At 56.4% G+C, this 15,240-nt stretch overlaps 5 protein-coding genes across 5 annotated transcripts; 3 read left to right on the plus strand and 2 right to left on the minus strand.

Annotated features, from left to right (window-relative positions):
* Positions 1–322: 322 nt before the first annotated feature.
* MONBRDRAFT_20807 (uncharacterized protein) lies at positions 323–3,416 on the plus strand. The gene is made up of 7 exons (XM_001745129.1): positions 323–489; positions 633–769; positions 941–989; positions 1,142–1,312; positions 1,428–1,909; positions 2,012–2,598; positions 2,711–3,416. The coding sequence occupies exons 1-6, from the start codon at positions 341–343 to the stop codon at positions 2,080–2,082; spliced, it is 1,059 nt and encodes a 352-aa protein (XP_001745181.1). The 5' UTR covers positions 323–340; the 3' UTR covers positions 2,083–2,598; positions 2,711–3,416.
* A 595-nt stretch (positions 3,417–4,011) lies between these two features.
* MONBRDRAFT_32142 (uncharacterized protein) lies at positions 4,012–5,135 on the plus strand. The gene has a single exon (XM_001745130.1). The coding sequence runs from the start codon at positions 4,048–4,050 to the stop codon at positions 4,924–4,926; it is 879 nt and encodes a 292-aa protein (XP_001745182.1). The 5' UTR covers positions 4,012–4,047; the 3' UTR covers positions 4,927–5,135.
* Positions 5,136–5,699: 564 nt separating this feature from the next.
* Positions 5,700–7,373, minus strand: MONBRDRAFT_946 (uncharacterized protein; the record flags this gene model as incomplete). Its single annotated transcript, XM_001745291.1, has 4 exons — positions 5,700–5,834; positions 5,915–6,017; positions 6,098–6,192; positions 6,339–7,373. Coding segments are annotated over 4 exons (1,368 nt in total), but the record flags the coding sequence as incomplete, so codon positions are not given.
* A 2,817-nt stretch (positions 7,374–10,190) lies between these two features.
* Positions 10,191–10,394, minus strand: MONBRDRAFT_3642 (uncharacterized protein; the record flags this gene model as incomplete). Its single annotated transcript, XM_001745292.1, has 1 exon — positions 10,191–10,394. A coding segment is annotated over one exon (204 nt), but the record flags the coding sequence as incomplete, so codon positions are not given.
* A 704-nt stretch (positions 10,395–11,098) lies between these two features.
* Positions 11,099–14,039, plus strand: MONBRDRAFT_7656 (uncharacterized protein; the record flags this gene model as incomplete). Its single annotated transcript, XM_001745131.1, has 2 exons — positions 11,099–11,859; positions 11,951–14,039. The coding sequence occupies 2 exons, from the start codon at positions 11,099–11,101 to the stop codon at positions 14,037–14,039; spliced, it is 2,850 nt and encodes a 949-aa protein (XP_001745183.1).
* Between the last annotated feature and the right edge of the window lie 1,201 nt (positions 14,040–15,240).

A 15,240-nucleotide genomic window follows, 5' to 3' on the forward strand; every position in this document is an offset into this window, starting at 1 on the left:
TCAGCACAAGCTGCTTGAACAAGCAAGGATGTGTGTGTTTCTGCGTTTTCAGTTCATTGAGGGGTCTTGGTACTGGGTGCATGCGCTATATACACGTATTCATATGTGTGTGTGTGTGCATGGGCGTGTGTGTGTGTGTGTGGAGGTCGGTCTGCCGTTTTGAGCCAGGGTCAGCTTTGTTCGACGACGAGTCATGGCGCTTCACGTAAAACAGGCTTACACAGCAGATACACACCCCCTGACACAGCTTCATGTTTTGGCGGGAACGCAATTGTCATCATTTTCCCAACGCGGCACCGGATCGTGTTTGAGTTTTCCCTTTGAAGGTCGACACGTCACCATGACCATGATCCGTTCCATGCTGGCAGCCGGTGTGCTCGCCCTCGTTATGGCGGCGGCCACTGCCTCGGACGTCATTGATCTGACCCCGGATACCTTTGATGACATCATCAACGGCGATCGCCCGGCTCTGGTGGAGTTTTTCGCCCCGTATGTCCTACACTCGACACACGCGCGACCCAGCGCTGGCTCGTGATTTAGCTCGGACCGCACTGGAATGGCAGTTGGTCAAGGCGGGTTTTTTTCCGCAGCTCACTTCCTTGTGCACGCCTGTCTGATCCTGCCTGTCGTAGCTGGTGCGGTCACTGCAAGAGCCTCGCCCCAACCTGGGAGGAGCTGGGCACGGCCTACGCCTCGCAAAAGGATGTGATCATTGCCAAAGTTGATGCTTCGGAGCACCGTGACCTTGGCTCGCGCTTTGGTGTCACTGGTGCGTGTCTCCTGCCCGATGCCCCCTCCCCCTTTCCTCTTGGCTAAACAGCAGGGGAGATAACAATGGCAAACATCATGCGTCTTTGAGCGGCTTTGAGCGGCTTGGTCTCTTTAATGATCGCACTGACCTTGCCTGGCTGTCGCGACTGCCTCCGCTGTGTCTTTCCAGGTTTCCCGACCCTCAAGTTTTTCCCCAAGGGCTCGACCGAGCCTGAAGAGTACGTGTACCACACGCGCCTCGGAAGACTCCATCTCTTCAAACGTACAAGGAGGGCAACACTTTTATTCTCTTCTTTCAAGCTCGCTCACTTTGGCGTGTTTGCTCTTGATCCTCTTGATTAATAACGCTCGGATGATCTTCCTTTTTTAGCTATAAGGGTGGCCGCGCTTTGAACGATCTGGCTGACTTTATGCTTCAGAAGACCGGATACCGCGCGCGCATCCAGCAAGACGTGAGCCATGTGAAGGTCTTGGACCCCACCAACTTTGATGCCATTGCCCTGGACACTGACAAGGATGTCCTTGTCGAGTTTTACGCCCCGTACGTTTTTTTTTTTTTTTTTTCGGAAGAGCGCACGCGTGCAATTTGATTGATAGTGGAGAAGCAATGCGTCTCATAACGTGCTTTGCTTGGTGTCTATTTGGGTTCCATTAAGGTGGTGCGGTCACTGCAAGTCGGTGGCGCCCATCTACGAGAAGGCTGGTCTCGCGTTTGCCAATGAGGAGAACGTTGTCGTCGCCAAGGTCGATGCGGACAAGCATTCCGAGCTGGCCAGCAAGTTTGGCGTCTCGGGCTTTCCCACCTTCAAGTTTTTCCCCAAGGGCAGCACTGAGGCTGAAGACTACAGCAGCGGACGCGAGCTCCAAAGCTTCCTCACCTTCCTGAACGAGAAGGCGGGTACCCAACGCCTTGAGGGCGGCGAGCTTGCCGAGACGGCTGGCCGCCACGAGCGCCTTGATGCGCTTGCGCAAAACTTTGTCTCTGGCGACCGTGACACCCTTTTGGCCGAGGCGCAGAAGATTGCCAACGAGCTTGGTGACATCTTTGCCAAGTACTACGTTAAGGTCATGGAGAAGATCAAGTCTGACGGCGATGGCTACGCTGCCAAGGAGCTTGAACGCCTTCAGCGCATCTTGGGTATGTGTGTTGTGACGGAACCAACTTTTGCTTGATGCCTTCGTAGACCTTTGGTGCTCGCCATACTGTCTTGTCTCATGGTGGCTGCCTGGTTTAATTCAGATGGTGGCAACGTCAAGACGGATCGCAAGGACAACTTCTTCATCCGCCGCAACATCCTCAAGCAGTTTTAACTGTTCTTTTTTTTTCTTTTTTTTTTTTTCTTTGGAGAAGAGCGGATGAATGCCCTTCATTTGCCACAACTGGTCAAAAACTCATAAATTGAACCGACCACCCATGGCATTGCAATGTACCACACGGGGTGGGAGAGGGGGCACGGCCCCAACTTGTAGGCGATGGACAACAGCCGACGTGCGCATGAAGCCAAGTTGAGCGACATACTACGAAACGGCAATGGTTTTTTCACACGCACGCAGCAGCTTTCCAGTTCTGGGTCCTGACAAAGGCAAATGTGTGTGGAGGCAGCTGGGGGCTACTGGTCGAAGCGGCCGGGGGCAGGGTCGGAGAGCCATCAGGCAGCAGCTGCATCAATTCCCCATTGGCCATGGTCTGGTTGGCCATCGTCCATGGTCTGGTTGGCTAACAAGTCACCCGTCGCGCTCTCAAACAAGTAGAGGTCAAACCTGCAAGTGCCAGCGTGGTGCTCGAATTGCCTGGGTTCAGAATGGTGATCACCACGTCAGGCGAATCTAACCAAGCAGTAAAAAAAAAAAAAAAAAAGCACACCAAGGGTCAGGAAGAGGCGAGAGGGAATCGTTTCATTGAAAGGCAGGGCTTTAAGCAGATGGCACGAAGACGTACCACGCGCGCAAAAGGCGTAGGCTAGCACATCAGGCTGGTTCTCAACCGTAGCATCGGCGACGACCGCCCCAGCGAGCCCCTGGTGCATCAAGGCAACAACGCAGTCTGGTCGTGCAAATGACCCGGTGTGATCAAGCTAAACGGACTGTCGCCATGACTGGGCAATCAGCCAGGGTGGGGCATTGATTAGGGCACGCAATCAGGAAAAAATCAGGTCCTCGTCCTTGAGGTAGCGAAGAAAGGTCTCGAGGTTGGTGGTGTTCCAGTCACCCTCGCAGTGCGTGGTATTGTCCACGTGACAGTCGCGGCCCGTGAGCTCGTTGAGATCAAACATCAGCTCGACGTTGGCCGCCACGGAAAAGTTGAGGAGCTGACGGTACATGCACTGGGTGAGGACATTGGGCCACCAATTGCCCACAGCTGCGGGGCTGCATGGTGTGGTCGCCCCGGTCCCGGGGGATGGCCGAGAGACATGCTCGGCATGCTCGCAAGCATCTGAGACATCGTAGGTCACCCAGTTGGCCGTGATCCCGCCGACACGCAGGAAGACAGCGGCGCTGCACACGAGCCATGAAACGGCAGCCGGGGCATGAGTTGACGTTACAATCGTATTGCGACTGCAGGGTTTGTCCACACGCACATGACCCAGGGCTGATTGAGTTGCTCGGCAGTCTCCATGACATGCCAGGTCTTCATGCCCAAGCCCAAGCCAGGCATCAGGGTGCTTGTTCAGAGCCTCTCCAAGGACGACCCGTGCCTCGGTGTGCAGCGGCTTGCCCACCGCAGTCCCAGTGCCCACACAGCCACAGCGCACATCGCCGACAGAGACAGAGTCAGGCTGTGACGCTTTGCACACACAGGTTGAGTTCGTTGTGATCGTTGTGATGGTGCAAGCTGCAACCTTTGTTGTGGAAAGTTGGAGAAAGTTGTTGTCTTTTTTGGAGACGTCACCCACCTGTGCCTGAGTGTGACTGATGTGGTCAGGAGCCCAACACTGATCGGAAAGTTGTTGACACTTTACGTGGTGTGTGTGTGTGTGGACAGAGGCCGCCCAAGTGTCGGCGATTTTCGAATCCGCCCGACCCCAAACCAAACCCCACATTATAGACCAAATGCTATTTTTCTGCACAATTTAATTCAAGTTTCAAATTCACCTCCACTGCGCCAAAGTGTCTGCGGCAAGCCGCTTGCTTGCCACTGTGTCGTGTGTGTGTTAGACACCCCACCTTCCCCACCTTTTATTCTTTGCCTCGTTCCGTGGTTCAGCTTCGGCGGGTGGCATTTATCTTCTTCCATCGCAAGGTCAAGGAAGTAGTTCTGTCGTTTGCGGGTCCGTCATGATGGAAGGCGCAAGCAATACAGATGCTGAGCTGACCAAAGCCATAGCCAATGCCATGTTCATGGCTTCCTCCGAGACCAACAAGCGTTTGATGAAGCCGATTCCGGTTGACAATCTCGTCTGCCAGGATTCGCCGTCCTGTGGTGCCCTGGGCAAATGCTTGCCATGCTTTGTTCGTCAGCATGACAAGTTTGCTGAATTGGGGGATGGCCGCCTTTTCTCCAAGGCGCTCAAGGCCATCTTTCGCGACTTTGTCAAGCAGGAGCAGACATGCTTTGTGGTCGACTTTATCAAGGACTTGGAAGCTTTCATGTTCCTCGAGAGTGAAGATATCCAGATCAAGGCTCGTCATGGTGACTTGAAAACTTGGAATCAATTTGTCGCCGCGTTTGTTCCAAGTTCGCGAAAGGTCAATTCCAAGAACTTTCCTCATCGCCAGCCCGTGTTTGACGCGTTGACGTATCTCTTGTCCACCTGGAACTTGACGCTTGAGTCACCTGCCAAATGGGCAGTGGTCGATAAGAACAGCCACGGTGCTCATGACGTCGATCGGCGCTGGCAAGCTTGCCAGCTGACCCCTCCCCGCTTGGAGGATGCCTGTGCGGTCACTGCTCCTGCCAGTGATTGCGTGCAACAATCGGCGGCTTCGTCCCCCATGTCGACCTTTGCCATTCCACCTTACCCCGTTGAGAAGCCAGCCTCAATGTTTGATTTTCGTTGTCCTTCGCCGCTGGACGAAGAGTTGTTTGCGCAATTGCTCGAGGACCCCGTTTTGTTTGGTGAATTGTCAAACACCATCGCCAGTCTTCCGGCCTCGCAAGAGAGTCAGTCCCATGAAGCAATGGCAGCATTCCCATGCGATGAGATTTTTCCTTGAAAAATTTTCCGTCTCATGTGGATGTTGACATTTCTTCTTGGGGTTGGCTCTCTTGGTGTATTGCACAACCAACTTCTTGACAGATCTCTGTCAAAGAAGATTTCGTGTTTTGTGCCATGCACCGCGGGCTTTGGTTGCGCTTGTGTGCCACGGATTGTTCGTTCTCTTTGTTTCTCCCAACCAAAATTTAATTGATCACGTCTTTCGTCAACTTTTCTCTCTGCTTGCCTGATGCGCGGCCACAGCACACAACAAATTACTGTCAATTCACATGTCAATACCGCACATCACGAAACCACGGTGCGCAGCACGTCGCGATTCAAGCAGACATCCACGTGAGCATTGAGCTCACGATTATCAACCACAGACAACGCTTGTTGGCACACGGGACAGACAACCTTTGTGCGCTTTGTGCGCTCGACGTAGTTCCAAAGCCCATTGGCAGGGGCTTTGCTTGCAGTCACGGGCTGATCAACTTTATTAGCGGCCCCAGTTGAAAGGGAGGCCCGAGACTGCGACTGTAGACCTGCAGAGGTTGGAGCGTGGCTCGTTGCCGGAGCAGTCTCCGCCTCGGAGCTGGGGCGTCTCGCTTCAGCGGCACGATGAAAAAAGCGATCGAGCGTAGTGCTAGCCAAGCCCAGCGGGTGGCTGGCCTCTTCGTCTCGTTTCGAAACCCCGCCTTGATCACGTTGGTGGCTGCTGCTTTGGAGGTCCGTGACACGTACACCCATGAGGCGCAGGCGCAGCTGGGTTTTGGCAGCGCGACAGGCGGCTAGTTCTCGATGGAGAAGCCCGAGTGCAGCACGCTTGATGACCGGCTCGTCCGCCGTATGCGCAGGCAGCAACACTGATCGCTGCTTGACCTTAAAGTCGACTGTCTTGAGCTTGAGGCAGACGGAGCGCCCCAGCTGTAGGAAGCAGCCCAGTGAGCGTCAACCCAAAGAATGGAATGAATGCAGGCAAAGGAAACGCAAGCTTGAGTACCCACCAAAGCCTTTCGCTCCATGTCAAGAGCCGTCTTGTGACAGAGGTGTAGGCACTTGTCCTCGAGATCTGGTACCTGATTGAGCTCGCGAAACGTCGTTTCATGCCTAAAAACCAGCATGCCCAGCACATCAGGGTTTATTGATGCCCACCGATGAACATGGGCCTCGCATCTGTGCCTTCGTACCCAATGCTCTTCCGCTCGGAGCGCTTGCGAGTGTTGTTGGAAGCAATGCCGAGCGCCGACCGCATAAAGAAATCGAAGGAAATGGGCGTAAACAACTACAATCAAGGGTGCATGAGGTGTGCGTGTGCGTCCTTCAAGATACTCACGTTTCAAGCGATGCACGACACGTCATCACATCCCGGCCGGGCGACAACCCTTGCTCCTGCACATCTCAATCACCCTCTGTCTCATTCGCACGCACCAGTTTGAGGAGAGCTCGCTGCTGTAGAAGGGCTTGACAGTTTGTAATGTCGAGCTCACGGAGGATTTGTTCCGTCACCTTGCCAATGCCTGGAATTTTACGCGTCGGCATGTTGGCCAAAAACGCCAAGATGGCTGCTCGGTCGGCCGGCAAGCAAAACTGACCATCCGGCTTGTTTTGATCGGAACCAATTTTGGCCAGCATGCGATTACAGGCAATGCCGGCAGAGACGGTAAGCTGAGTGGTTTCGTGCATACGGGTTCGCATTTGATGCACGACGCGGGCTGCCAAGGCCCTGCCTTCCAGGGTGGTCAGGTTGCGGGCTCCAGCGGAATCCGTGGCCATGCCGGGCTTTGAATCAGCGCTGTTTGCCTCCTGCACCAAGGGTGGATCGGCCACAGTTGTCAGAGGGGGCAGCTGGGCCACGTCGCCGGGGGTCAGTCGAGCCATGTAATCGGTAATGTCCAGGTAGGCTTCATCCAGGCTCACAGATCGAAAATTTGGGTCGTATTGAGCCATCACGGCTTGAAGTTGGCGAGAGGCGGCCTCGTAGGCATGAAAGCGCGGCTTGACAAGGATCAATTCGGGGCAGAGACGAAGCGCAATGTAGCCAGGCATGGCGCTTCGCACGCCAAATTTGCGAGCCTCGTAGGACGCCGTGCTAAGCATGCCGATGCCACCAATGCCAATGGGCTTGCCACGCAGGTGGGGCTGATCCCGCAACTCTACGGCGGCATAAAAAGCATCTGCGTCGCAGTGTACAATGACCCGCGAGAGATCACGCTCCGTCTCAAGCTGGCGCTCAAAAGCCGAGGCCATCGCCTCGGCTTGCTGCAGGGCCCCCGTTGAGAGGACGGCTGCCCGAGATTTCATGACCTGCACGCGTTGCGCTGTCTGCGCGGCCTTGCGACGCTCGTTGTCATAAAACCGCGAGCCCTCGGACATGGATCGGATCACCTCGTCGGTTTTGTTCTTGTTGACGCTATCCATGCCAGCTTTGTGAGGGCAGAGGGAAATGCGTGACAGGACAGCGTCATCCAAGCCGGACGCCGTTGCTGCGGCTCCGCTACGACGGCCCCAGACCGAGGCAGCGCGGGCACTGTCGGATCCCTGTTGATCACTGCGTGCGGCCACGATGGCCTCGTCCAAAGCAGCACCATCACTCGCGCCAAGCGGCTCTTGGGGAGGCTTGAGGGCACCCGTGCCCGTCTCCTCCTCCTCCTCATCGTCCTCGTCGCCAGCCCAAAGGCGAGCCTCATGGGCAGCCAAGAGCTCTTCATCGTCATCAGCCACGTCATTCGAGTCCAAATCCTCACCCAAAAGCCAACCAGGCTCACTCAACGCCCCCCCGTCCTCATGCTGGCTGTCCCGTGCTGCGGCCATGACCCCCGCTTCACCGCTCTCCTGACTCTGCCATCCAGTCGTTGAGGCCGTTTCAAACTCCGTCCATCATAATGTGCCGCTTCGAGCCGTTTTGGGATGTCAGACTAAAAATAGAAAAAGAAAAAGAGAGAGAGAGAGAGAATTGGTTTGGTCGGTTTGAGAAAGAGAGAAGTAAAGAGCAAAGACACAAAGGAAAAGCACAACTACCACATGAGGAGAGAGAGAGAGAGAGAGAGAGAGAGAGAGAGAGAGAGAGAGAGAGAGAGAGAGAGAGAGAGAGAGAGAGAGAGAGAGAGAGAGAGAGAGAGAGAGAGAGAGAGAGAGAGAGAGAGAGAGAGAGAGAGGTGAATTGGTTAGAATGAAGAGATTATTGAGAAGAGAGAGAGAGAGAGATCAGGGAGAGAGAGAAGAGAGAGGAGAGAGACACTCTTTTCTCTCTTTCTCTCTTTTCTCTCTCTCTCTGTCTCACATGTCTCCTCCCTCTCACATTTCTCCTCCCTCTCTCTCGCGCTCTCTCTCACACACACATTTCTGCTGGTTCTCACCGGCCGCGTGTGTGATTCGAACGGCGTTGGTGAAGGGGGTGAGGGGTCGAGACGAGCTGTTGGGGGGAGGGGGGCCGTTAATGGAACATGTCGTCGGAGAGTGAGGATGAGCCCTTTGATGACTGGGAGGCTGCGGCCGATGCCGGTGTAAGTTTCTTGTGCTGTACAATGCGTGATGTGTGAGCGAGGGCGTGAGCGAGGGCGTGTGCGGGCCAGTTTCGGGACTCATCGCTTGCCGGTTTTATGCGCTGCTTTAGCAATACGATCAGGAGACTGCCGCACCGGCTGTCGAGGCCCCGGTTGTAAGCGCTGTTCCCGATCCACATAGCACTGTTGAGCTTCAGCGGGCTCAACAATTGGCTCAAGATCCTCGCGCGAGGTGGCGGTGCGTCCAATGTGTGCTTGGGCTTGGTGTATCGTTTCGTGACCAAGCTCATCGATGCTGACCCTCGTGCGGGCCATCATTGCCCCGGGGGCCATTGGTGTTTGCGTTTTTGTACAAACCGAAACAGGGAAAATGCTGTCCAGGTCGATTCAGCACGTACTGAGTTTGTGCCACAGGTGTGTCACCGGCATCCAATAGCATTCAGCTGTGAAGAGTGCCTCGTCGGGCACCCGAGGCTCGTGCGCTGACAGGTGCTTGGCTTTGTAGCTCAAGATCATGAAGCGGCCCGAACAGACAAAAAAGGCACCAACCACGGCCAAGCCCACCATCGCCAAGCCCGATGTACGTCTGCTGTTTGCGCCTTCTTTGCTGGGACTGGCCATGACCGATGGCCTTGTCTTCCCCAAAAGGTGTCGTTGTACTCACAACTGGGTTTGAATGGCGGTCCCTGCTCTGTTGTGCATTGCTTTTGGGTCGTTGCAGTTGATGGAGCGCCAGCGCAATTACGCTGCGATTCGTGCACAAATCATGGGCGAGGACGCCTCTGCCACCGTGCCCGACACGAGCCGCGGGATCAAAAAGCGTGGAACTTAGACACGCCCTTGAACAGTGTCCCTCGTCCATGGTCAGGTCCTAGGTGCCCACGCGCTCACCAACATCTGGCTCGTCGCCCTCGGACTGGCTCGTCGCCCTCGGACTGGCTCGTCGCCCTCGGACTGGCCAGTGTTAGCCATCACACGGGTATCGCAATCGATTATTGTGATGGAGTCGAGCCGCTATGGGCCATGCTTTGATAAGGTTGGCTTGTAAATGTGCATGTGTGGGGTGACGCTCAACAACAACCCAGGTTGCAAAGAGTCGATCAATAGATTGATAGCCAGAGACAACAGGGGCCGCCTCTCCTCAAAGCTCAGCTTTCAAAGGAGCAAAAGTTTCATCATGCCTCGACCAGGCCGAAGCAGTGCTCACAGGGCAAGAAGCACCCTTACAAAAAACCCCAAAAAATAAAACAAGGATCACCCAAGACTACGCCTGTCATCTCGTGTACCCATGACGCCCTGCCTTGTCCCAGCCAAGGCAGGCGCTGGTTAGTTAGAGGGCGGTGTAGACGCGAATGGTGAGAGAGCACTGCGGGCAGGTGAGGATGTGGCAGGACGTGGCTCGCGCCTCCTCCTGGGTCAACACGTATTCCTCACCACACCGACAGGCATAGTAATAAGCATCTAGCCGTACGCCAGGTCGCCAGCACGGGGTGGGGGTAGAGAGCGTGAGAGGTCAACGACAGCTGGGACGGATGGTGCATGCCGGTGTACAACCACGTCAACTGCGCCTTGATGCGCATCAACCCGGGCAAGCGATCGAGGAACTCACCCTCTTCGAGGTCCATGTCTTCAAGCTCAATGTCATCTTGCACCGGAAACAGCTGGCGCTTGGAGCCTGGTACACCAAAGGTGAGTACAATGCAGCTTCAGCAAGGTCGCAGCCCCTCCATCACGTTCACCAAAAACAACGGTTCAAGCGCGTACCGGCTAGTTCGGCGTCGTAGCGACGTCGCTGCTCTGGGTCGATCAACACTTTGTAGGCAGCGGCGATGGCAAGAAAGCGCTCTGGCGTCGAGGCAGACGTGCCATCGGTCCCGTTCTGCCGATCGGGATGATGAATCTTGGACAAGAGATAGTACGCCCGGCGAATCGTGCCCTCGGCCGCGTTATCCGGCACCCCCAGCTCCTCGTACAAGGTCGTCGTTGCCGTCCTCGGGCTGGCGTTCATCCCGAACGATACCACGAAAAGAAAAAAAAAAAAAAAGGAGCGCGCATGTGTGTGTGTGTGTGTGTGTTGCGTGCGCGAGCACGGCATTCACTGCGTTCGCCACTAAAAGCCTGACAATTACAAATGTCCCAAGACATCTTGCATTTGCATGCATGCACGGTTTGGGCGCTGCGCTTGGCTGAACAGAATGGCAGCAACACAAACATCATCACCGACACGGCATCAAAAGTCGGTTCATGGTCAATCTGAGGTGGGCCTGGGTGATGCACGGCAGGTGGGCTGGCCCGTGTGAGAACCATTTTCCACTGCGCTTCCGCTTTCGCGTCGCCGCTGCCGTCGTCGCTGCCCGACTTGGCTGTGGCCTCATGTTCGGATCAAGCAAAGCGTTGTCGCTGTTTACGCGCGCAAGTCGCTCGGCAACGCGGCATTTGGTGCCAATCGAGTTGTGCAGGTGCCGTCAGGGCTGAAACAAGTAAAACTCCCACGACTCTGGGCTTTTTCTTGGAATCCCTGGCGCAAGACGCGCTCACACAGAGCCCCGAGTGCTCTGCCGTGCCTTGCGCCCCGTGCCCAGCCGCCTAGCACAACTAGAGCTGCCTTTCAATGTACCTCGGCCTTCCGCCGCTCCCTTGTTTTTGCTCGCCCCACTCCTTGCGTTTCACACTTTAAAAAGTAGCATGCGACCATCTGTCGGCGGGTGCAAACGGCGCGGGCTTGCGCAGCTCTTCCTACTCCTCTTGGCTCTATGGGCCCCTCTGCACGCACTTCAAGACGAACTCGTGCTCCAAGGCCTCAACACGCCGATCGCTGCTGCACCCATTGATGCGCAACGCATCCTGGTAGCCCAAATTTCCGGCGCCTTGACCCTGATTCACGTGGAAGACGCCACGCAATCTGTTTATGTCACCATCCCCGATGTCAATTTGCACGGCGAGCGCGGCCTCTTGGCTGTGACCGTCCACCCCGATCTGGCCAACCACCCATATGTTTTTGTCTACGTTTGCCTCAATGAACCCGCAGCCTGCAGTGTCTTTCGCCTCACGCACCACGAGAACTCGGGTGGCCACACAAGCCAGGCGACGTGGGCCGAGGCTCTCCTCTTGTTTCAGGATGCCGAGGGCTACCTGGGGCCATACCACTACGGAGGCGGCCTCGCCGTCACCCCCGATGGAGCCCTCTACGTGGCTGTGGGGGATAAAACATACCCCACGGAAACGGTGACTGGCAAGCAGCTTTACCGCATCGCGCCCGAGGATGTCGTTGGTGTGACGCCCGCACCACCCACCACCAGCATCGCCACAGGCATGCGCAACCCGCTCTCCATGCTGGCCTGTGACGAGGGCTTTCTCATGTTCGACGTGGGCGGCAATGACTACAGCAACAGTTTTGAGGAGATCAATGGCTATTTTCCTGGGGGCCTCATACGGGTGGCCCGCTTGTGAGGGACCTTGCAACAACGCGGAAGGTGCTTGCTCTGCCTGCCCGGATCAAGTGGACCCAGTGCACGCTTACCAGCACCTGGGCCTCAGTAGCTGCGTCATGGGTGGTGGTCTCACGGGCAACGACTGGTACCAGGGCTTGGGAAACCAGCTCATCTTCCTCGATTACGCCCGCCAGACGCTGAACGCCGTTCCCCGCACTGGCTGCCAAGCGGTTGGCCCCAGCACCGTGGTACTGCACACCATCGGCTCTCCCCTGCATGTCATGACCCGACCCGACTACACGCTGGTGTACACCACACTCGAGGGACAGGTTCGCCGCGTGCGCGTGGGTGGACCCTCCTTGGCTGTTGACGAGCTCTTCGTGGCCCCGCTGGCCGGTCCCACACCCCTCATCCTAGACCTGGGTGCCCCAGACACGGACGCGCTCACAGACTGGACCATCGAGTGGCATCTCAACGGCTCACGCTTGGGCGCCGTATCTAGCTGGACGCTGGACGACGTGGGCACATACATGATCGAGGCCGTGGCTTACTTGGGTGGCGTGCCCGAATATACCATCCAGAGCTTTGAGGTGTATGCGGGTCCGGTGCTGAATCTTCAGATCCACAGCAGCCGAGGCAGGTTCGAGGCCGGGCAGAGCGTCAGCTTCTCGGCGACCGCCTCAGGCTCCACTTCAGCTCCGCAGTCCCCGCAGTATACCTGGAGGCTTTTCATGCACCATGCCAACCACATGCATCGGCTGGTTCCCGCCACGCCCAATGCAACCCTGACGTATGCTGTTCCCTGGGATGGACATGCGTGGAGCAACGACACGGCACTGCGCGTGACGGTGGAAGCACACGATGCCGCCACCAATCAACGCGGGTTTGCTCAATACGAGCTCCAGCCACGCCTAGCTGAGGTGGTCATTCGTGTCGTGGTGGAGGGGGCTCAAGCCAATGCCGGGCGCGTGGTCGCAGCAGACACCATGTTGTTAGACGGCGAAACGCGCGCCAACCCGGACACATTTTTAACGGCCCGGCGCTTTGAGCATCGCTTGACGGCACCGGCATCCGCTTGCGCGGCTGGCGTGCACTTGGCTCGGCACATCAAGGCCAGTGGCAAGCTTGTATGGACAGCTGATGCGGGAGGCGTGAACTTTTACGTGACTCGTAATGCTGATCTGACAGTGACCTACCGGACAGACGGCGAGTGCCATTTGGCCCTGGGGGCAGCCGTGGAACGATCCCCTCTCTTTGAACTCGGTGCTTTTGACCTGGTCCCCGGAGATGGGCACCTCATAGCGAGCCCGGGTGCCCAGGACAACCCAGCCAGCGTACCAGTGACGTGGGCGGCTGCGACGGGGGCCATGCTCCCTACACTCGACGAGTCCTTTGCCAGCACCCCATGGCGATTTGCAGTCTTTGATGGGGCGTACAACGTGCGCTCGGGTGCACTGGATCCGTCCGTCGGGCAGGCGGTGGCTCAAAGCGATGGGGAGCTCACAGTGGTGGCCTTGGTGCGTTATCACGGCCCCGGCTGGGGTGGTGTGGTGCTGGGCGAGCCCACATGTGTGGGCAGCTTTGGGCCTGGGGTCAGCACCGGTGGTTCCACGGCAGCGTCTCCAGGCGGAGAGTTGATGGTCGAAACGTTCTGTACCAACTTGATTGAGCAATCGGGTGTTGTAGGCGCCGAAGCGGGCTGGATCCTGCAGGGTGCACGTTATTGCGACGGCATGGCCATCATGAGCCTCAACGAAACCGACCTTTGGCAAGAGGAGATGCCCTTGGCTTTGTCTCTGTCTCAGATTGCAGTTGGCTCTGATGCTAGTTTGAGTACCCATGTGGCAATGGATGTGGCTTGGGTGGGCGTCTGGGACGCGTGCTTGTCCTCGTCAGACCTCCTTCAGCTAAGCGCGGCTGTCACCGACATGGAGCAGGCGTTTAAGCAACCAGACGACGATCAGGATGGAGGCTTGGGTGACGGTGATGATGACCGCTCTGAGCAGCCGCCCGATGACGATGACGATAACGATGACGATGACGGTGACAGCATGCCGACCCAGAATCCAATGGTCTTTACGATTGAGCAAACCGGCGATTTGGGCGCGGCCGTTAGCGTGTCGCCGCCCTTGGGTTGGATAAGTTTAACAGCCTGCGCTGCGTTGCTCTGTCACAGTTTGGCTCGCTTCCTGTAAACCACTTTGTCCATTCAATGGCTACCAATTCCTTTCCCCTTTGCCATTTTTTAACATCCTAAGTTATCTGACACGATGTGGGTGGAGAGCCTTGAGGACAGGGCCCCTCAAGCCTTTGCTGCCCGTACCACCTGGCATTCTCGCCAAAGTGTTCATTGTCTCAACAGCCTGCTCGTCTTGCCCCATTCGTGTTCAATCGTTTCTCCCTCGAGGCTGAGTGCGGTTAGAAATCTATTAACATCTTCAACTGTGCTGAACAAACCATCAAGATTTAACAATGGAACAACCGAAAGACTGAAGAAAAACGAGCCAAGCCGAGGCGTGACGGCCGTCTGCAAAGGCGAAAATCAAGGGAGACGAGGGCGAGCCGAGAGACTCTCACACTCAACCAGAACCAAAAAAAATGATGTAAAAAGAACAAGGCGAAAAAGAGCGAGGTGCCGCTTCAGACTCGGCTATCACTCGGGCATATGCATAATGGGAGGCTGCGTTTAGAGACGCCAGCCTTTGATGTCATCGAGGCTGGACGTCGTGCCAATTCGGGATGGTTGTGGAGGGGTCGCATTAAGTTGGGGTCAGACTAGAGTGCAAGGAGCGAGGCCACGGTTGGCGGCTGGTCCGACACGTGTGGGCCCTCGGGCGAGAGATCTGATTCAGTGGTTTGCAGCCGATACATGCGTTGAGCCAGTCGTGTGTGAAAGGAGTTGGGAGGCGTGAGCCGGCGACGGCCAGAGCCACCACGCGCAGTCCTATGATAGACAATGTTCAGGCAAGACCCAGACCCAGGGTGAGAGGGTCGTGTGATGCTCTTAGCGGCATGGGACCTTGGGCGTGCAAACGTACATTGCGCGCGAGCTCATGGGGCGAGACTGCAAAGGAATGGTCTTGGCATTAATGCTAACGCCGTCCATGGTCTCGGGTGAAAGGCTCAGGTAGGCTTGGGCTGCGACCAGGCGATCACAAACAAACGCTTGACACTTGCTCAGGAGGAGGCTGGTGTCATCGGATGGGACAGAGAAAATGCGAGGCCTTCAAAATTGATGGCCAGAAGCAGCTTTCTCATACCTTGGTAGGGTTTGGCGTGGCCAGCAGCAAAGGAAGCTTGCCGCCTGTCTTCTTTTAGGTCTTGAACAAGTCTGGCCTTAGTCTTTTCGCTGGAGTGACTGCGCAGGGATTGGGAGGTGGGGCCCCACCCCCCCCC

Source organism: Monosiga brevicollis, genomic scaffold, assembly GCF_000002865.3.
Source record: "Monosiga brevicollis MX1 MONBRscaffold_8 genomic scaffold, whole genome shotgun sequence".
NCBI lineage: Eukaryota > Choanoflagellata > Craspedida > Salpingoecidae > Monosiga > Monosiga brevicollis.

Coding starts and splice junctions, on each gene's coding strand:
- MONBRDRAFT_20807 (XM_001745129.1), top strand. CDS start 341: ATGACCATGATCCGTTCCATGCTGGCAGCCGGTGTGCTCGCCCTCGTT. Junction 990..1,141: donor GGCTCGACCGAGCCTGAAGA/GTACGTGTACCA, acceptor TTCCTTTTTTAG/CTATAAGGGTGGCCGCGCTT. Junction 1,910..2,011: donor ACGCCTTCAGCGCATCTTGG/GTATGTGTGTTG, acceptor GGTTTAATTCAG/ATGGTGGCAACGTCAAGACG.
- MONBRDRAFT_32142 (XM_001745130.1), top strand. CDS start 4,048: ATGATGGAAGGCGCAAGCAATACAGATGCTGAGCTGACCAAAGCCATA.